The 6,370-nt window shown below is 44.3% G+C and overlaps 1 protein-coding gene across 1 annotated transcript; it reads left to right on the top strand.

The window, feature by feature from the left end:
• Positions 1 to 2,345: 2,345 nt before the first annotated feature.
• Positions 2,346 to 5,957, top strand: ckma (creatine kinase, muscle a). Its single transcript, XM_030436922.1, has 8 exons — positions 2,346 to 2,445; positions 3,647 to 3,854; positions 3,975 to 4,129; positions 4,315 to 4,447; positions 4,658 to 4,829; positions 4,957 to 5,080; positions 5,170 to 5,359; positions 5,626 to 5,957. The coding sequence occupies exons 2-8, from the start codon at positions 3,662 to 3,664 to the stop codon at positions 5,802 to 5,804; spliced, it is 1,146 nt and encodes a 381-aa protein (XP_030292782.1). The 5' UTR covers positions 2,346 to 2,445; positions 3,647 to 3,661; the 3' UTR covers positions 5,805 to 5,957.
• Positions 5,958 to 6,370: the final 413 nt, after the last annotated feature.

Genomic DNA, 6,370 nt, shown 5'->3' on the forward strand with positions numbered 1-6,370 from the left:
TGAGTCAATGCAATGCAAAATCCAGGCATCTACACTTTGCTTTAATAATATACACATAAGACAAAATGAGTGCTGTATGGTGGTGATAGAAAATACATGGAGTGACCTGCACAGAGACTAATTTGGTGGCCGCCTACTTGGAGGAGGACAGGCAGCAGGCAGCTGTGTAACAGGAGACGGTGTTTCAGTTCGGGGCAAGGGCACTGTGACCAGCCGACACTCCACTTGCCTACATCTGAAAAGCAGAAGATATAGAAAGATATCGTCCAACTACCACTGGAGAAGTGTTGGAGAACATATTGTGTGTGTGTGTGTGTAGACGACAGACGGTCTGAAGTGTAGCTAGAAGTGTGTTTCAGGGTTGGGCTGGACATTTGGTAGGGAGGCAGGACTGTTCTACGTGCTGGTTGGACAGACAGGGGTGGTAATGATACGGGGGACAGGAAGAAGCAGGTGTGAGCCGGTCAGCTGCCAGTCATGGACAGCTGGGACATCCTACGGTGACTGTTGTCTGTCAGGATGCCCCCATCTTGGAACAGTGGTTGTGTAGAGCTCCTATAAATCCCCTTTTAAATTGTTGATGCACCTTCAGCATTTCAGCTCAACACTTGTGATGACGCAGTGATGACCGACCTTTTCTCCTGTGTAAATAGATTTGGACTATTTATTGTATTTAACTTTTACTTTGGCTGTAGGCCAAGTGGGGTGGTGTTAATGAAAAAAGTAGGGGGTGATGTAGCTTGCCTTGAAGATTTGGCAGCTATGGATCCATGTGGAACACACTTGGGTCAAAGAACATTTCCGTTTGCTTTCAAGTGATCACACAATTGAAAATGTAGTTCAGCTTTTCTGCATTGCTAACGACTGGTTTGTTTACACCTGGTGTGTAAATTTCAGTTAAATTTAAGTTCACCTATAAATTAAAATGCAGTTATTACCTACTCAGCCCCACGTTGATGGAAAGTCAAGTGAAGTTTCATTGTCCACAAAACATTTCTGGGGCTTCACGGCAAAACAGCATGGCAGCATTCTCCTAAAAAAAACTGAAGTAGATGGGGACCTGTTTAAAGACGTAAAAAAAAAACAAAAAAAAAAACAGAAAAATAAGTAATCCAAGTCTCCTAAAGCCCTGAGATCCCAAATTGATTTGAAAAGAATTTTTACACCATCGAGGCCCCGTAAAGCTTGAGCATCCACTTCAGACGGGGTGCATGTTAACACTTTGAGTTTACCAGCTACAGTGAAGACTTTGGTCCAAAAAAGGGTGTAAATGATGCCTTTCAAATCAATTTGGGATCGCAGTTCTTGAATTATGCTAGGTGAGATGAATTTGTCAGCTTGATTTTATATTTTAAAACAAGTCCCCAGCAAGTTGTTTAGGAGAATGCTGCCACGCTGTTTTGCATTGAAGCCCCAGAAATGTTTTGTGGACTACTTAACTTTACCTGACTTTCCATCAGCATGAGGGTTGAGTAGATAATGACGAAGAAAACAATGACTACTAAGGTTCAGTTGTTGTCTTGTGTCTGTCTCTGTATTTGGATAACAGATTGGCACTTACATAGTATGGTTCATTGTCAGCGAATGACAATACAGGCCTTGACAATGAAGCAGGCTGCAAGAGGTAATTTTTTTATTTTTTTTCTAATTCTTCTGGACAAAACTGTATTGAAGCATTGCACGAAGCAGCTGCGGAGCATATGCATTGGTAAAATAGTGTGAGACACTTGAGAGAATAGAGTATCAAAGAAGGGAGGTCTAATGAAGTTAATGTCAGAGAGGGCATCATCTTTCATCCACAACGTTCCATCTGACAGTCAGTATTCCCATCTAAGATTCAATGTCTGATAATTGGGGTGTCAATTAAAGCTGCACTGAGTCATGGCTGGTTTGAGGTAGCCATGGGAATTGGGGGACAACATAGAGGGGGTTAGGGTTAGGGTTAGGGTTCTGTGGACTGAATTGCTACAAGGTGCCATTTAATAAGTGAAAAAGAATCCTTACTCTTTCCAACTCTTTCACACCACACAAGGACCCCTAATCTCCGTAGCATTCTTGGCAAAAGTTAAACTCAGCTTTTTTCTGTGGCTTCAACTCCCTCCCCCAAAACACCATCCCTCACACACCCCCACTGTCTCCCTCCATCCAACTGGCGCTATCTATGGGCCAAGGGTGGGGTGGGGGTAGTGGTGGTACAGCTGCAACCCCCGTCTTGGATGACTGAAATGTAAATGTGTCTCTTTCACAAACTGTTCATAGTATCAGCTCAGAGGACCTAGCCAATGAGAACGCAACAGGAACTAAAATGGCCAAGCCAATGGTGTGCATCTGCCTGGTATATAAACGGGGAGCGAAGACCTCCAGAGTTGGGCGACCCCTATTTTGGCTGTGGTGAACAGGATCTGATCCCTAGGACTGTTACCTCTGTTCTTGTCTGCTGTGCAGGTAAAGAAAGATGATTAATTTGGCAGAGTTAAAGAGGCATGTCTGGAGGCTTGTGTGAGTTCGGTGAACTATGAAAACTTTTAGCACGGCAAAAATCATTATGGCTGCTTTTTATTCTGCTTTGGAAGTTTTTGGAACCAAAGTCTGAAATAAAATCAAAAAATGAATGCACACGCAACTATTTCTGGGATATTTAATTCCACGTGGTGCATTCTTTAAAAAAAAGAGGCCTACTGGGTATCACAGGTCGCTTAAATTTGGCAGATAAGCAAAATAATTGATTAAAAAAAAGATGCTTGAACATGATTTTTAAGCACAGCAGTAGCTGCAATGCTGTTGCATTTACTCTCAGTCTGTAGATTCATACTGCGCAAATGTCCCTCTCATCTGGACAGTGATTTATGTGGACAGGTGCCTCATAGACATGTGAGAGACGGCCTGAAGGCCCTGCATGTCCCGTAATTGATTTTAGCCATTTAAGAGTCACACTTTTAAGATGGCTTTAAGCTAATGTTCTTAGCAAAGTGATTACTGCTTAAAAATGTTGTATTGTATACTAATATGGCCTGCTACCAAAATGCTATACTGCACTTTGATACAGATCACATGTCATGTGATGTCACAAGTGCGTCATTGCGACTGACGTTTATAGTTCATATCATCAGCCTCATGACTCAAAGGTAACATATATGCCTATTGATAATTAGAAATTAATAGATCTTGATGGAACATGGTGGATTGGACTGGGAGGAGGCATCTGCAACTTGTCAACTTAAAACATGACCAGTTAATGCTCCTTCATGCATTCATGTGTCAACATGTAAATTGGAGAACTGGGATTGGTGTGTTCTAAGAGAGTTAAAATGCTACTCGTACATGCAATGGACATTTTATAAGGGTACACAGTCAGATATGCTGGCGCTAAAAATACCCAGCCAACACGCACTCCACCCCCTACTCTGTTTCAACTTGACATGTGATCCGTCGAGAATTGAGTGTCACTTGTTCCCAGGATTCTTGTATCAACACCATTTAAGCTCTGCAGCTGTCTTGTAGAATATCCCATATCTCCAAATGCAGAAGAATATTTGTGGACATTCATATCACCTTCACACAAAGCGTCAGATTTGGAGGAACTGGTTTGTGATCATGCCGAACTTCTGTTTTAGTTTGCTAATCCTGTTTGTTCCTCTCTTCGCAGTGTTAGAAAGCAATCATGCCTTTCGGAAACACCCACAACAACTTCAAACTCAACTACAAAGTTGAGGAGGAGTTCCCCGACCTGTCCAAGCACAATAACCATATGGCCAAGGTTCTGACCAAGGACATTTATGCCAAACTGAGGGACAAGCAGACACCCAGTGGCTACACCCTGGATGATGTCATCCAGACTGGTGTGGACAACCCCGGTGAGACACTTAAATTCAGACAAAGAAATCTGTCTCTGAATAGTAAATCATCCAGGTCTGCAAAATCAAATAAGACTGCATCTTCTCACTCCTGCTTTCCTGTTTTCTCTGTACCTTCAGGTCACCCCTTCATCATGACTGTTGGCTGCGTCGCTGGTGATGAGGAGTCCTACGAGGTCTTCAAGGATCTGCTGGACCCCATCATCTCTGACCGTCATGGTGGATACAAGCCAACCGACAAGCACAAGACCGACCTGAACTTCGAGAACCTGAAGGTGCAGTAAAAAGGACTGTGAAAAGAAATATCGCAAGACAACATGAGACTGAATGTATAAGACTTTCAGATGTTAGACCAAACACAACTGGATAACTAGGCAAAGAAAGCAGGTTGTCAGATCATAATCCACAGTGCCTTCCATTTGTGGTCTCTGTTTAATTTTGTAATGACTTTTGTCATTAGGGAGGAGATGACCTGGACCCTAACTACGTTCTGTCCAGCCGTGTCCGTACTGGCCGCAGCATCAAGGGACTCACCCTGCCCCCCCACAACAGCCGTGGCGAGCGCAGACTTATTGAGAAGCTGTCCGTTGAGGGTAAGCTACTGACACTTTAAAAGCACAAGGGCACAAAATGTTGCCGAGTAAGCTTAGCCTTTCCCAAGCAATAGGTTGTTCACAAGACATGGCAAGTTTAAGGATAAGAAGTGTAACACAGGGTGATGAACCCAACAAGCAAACACACTCTTGAGATCTATACTATTGCATAAGATCAATCTCTTTACTGTAATGTCTTTGTCTCTCCAGCTCTGACCAGCCTGGATGGTGAGTTCAAGGGAAAGTACTATCCCCTGAAGTCCATGACTGATGCCGAGCAGGAGCAGCTGATCTCTGACCACTTCCTGTTTGACAAGCCTGTCTCTCCCCTGCTGACCTGCGCTGGTATGGCCCGCGACTGGCCCGATGGTAGAGGCATCTGGTAAATATGAGTAAAGATTGTCAGCTGTGGCAACACTTTTGAGAACTCTCTCTATGAACTGACCCTTCCATTGTGTTTCTGTGTCACCGGTGTGTTTTGTTGACCCTTTGCGTTCATGTCCTTACAGGCACAACGACAACAAGACCTTCCTGGTCTGGGTGAACGAGGAGGATCACCTGCGTGTCATCTCCATGCAGCAGGGCGGAAACATGAGGGAGGTCTTCAAGCGTTTCTGCACTGGTCTGCTGAAGGTGTGTATAAAACCAGGATCTCAGTGAGTGAAAGCTGTTTGGACTGTCTCTGGATGTCCCTCTGACTCTCCCTTTTTCTTATCTGCCAGATTGAGGAGATTTTCAAGAAGCACAATCACGGCTTCATGTGGAACGAGCATCTTGGCTACATCCTGACCTGCCCCTCCAACCTGGGTACCGGCCTGCGTGGTGGTGTCCACGTCAAGCTGCCCAAGCTGAGCACACACGCCAAGTTCGAGGAGATCCTCACCAGGCTGCGTCTGCAGAAGCGTGGCACAGGTACAAATGTATTCACCTATTAGCTAGTGGGTGATTTGAGGAGGGATGCCATCCCCTTCTTAACCTGTCCCCCCTCTCCATCCCCTAGTAGCAGAGCGTGCATGGGCAGTTGTTTAGTTGAACAAGTTAATCTTTACAGCCTGACTAATTGGTCATTTATCTAACTGAATAGATATAACTGCAGGTTTAGGATTAAAAATCAAGAATCCATTAAGATCTCCAGAGACTTTGTCTGTTGCTCACTCCTTGACCTTTGTCCCCTTCAGGTGGTGTGGACACCGCCTCCGTGGGTGGTGTGTTTGACATCTCCAACGCTGACCGTCTGGGCTCCTCCGAGGTGGAGCAGGTCCAGCTGGTGGTTGATGGTGTCAAGCTCATGGTTGAGATGGAGAAGAAGCTGGAGAAGGGAGAGGCCATCGACAGCATGATCCCCGCCCAGAAGTAAAGAGAGACAATCTTATGTTTTTCTCGTGACCATTCATGTGCAATGGAGCCAGCTGACGGGTGGGCAGAGGAAACAGCCGCTCACCTAGAGACTCTTGACTCTGCTCCCCTCTACTTCTTCCTTCCAGCTTGTTTTTTTTTTCTTTTCTTTTTTCCAACCCTTTTTTTTCACGTTCTCCAGTGTTGGTTGGGTAACATCCTGGGATCAGCCTCCACTCAGTTGGGCTTGCCTGGCAGATGTGGCATCACCTACTTTTTGTTATAAAGAGTGATGATAATTGAAGCTGTTCATACTGTTCAATAAAAAAAGGAGTGCCCCGTGAAACAACAAATTAAACTGTGGTGTTTTGTGTTGCAGCATGACAAACCGGAAATGAGTTTAAAAAGGGAAAATTAAATCAAAGCCTAACAGCACATACTAACACTTACCTTGTCAGATGATCAATCGCTTTTAAGACATATTCAGATGGTGTGTCATGAGTTTTAAAAACAACATGCCAAAATGAAGGAAAAAATGCCAACATCAGTGAATTTTATTAATCTTCAGCTCCATATTCTCCTTATATA

Source organism: Sparus aurata, chromosome 13 (genome assembly GCF_900880675.1).
Source record: "Sparus aurata chromosome 13, fSpaAur1.1, whole genome shotgun sequence".
NCBI classification, from domain to species: Eukaryota; Metazoa; Chordata; class Actinopteri; order Spariformes; family Sparidae; genus Sparus; species Sparus aurata.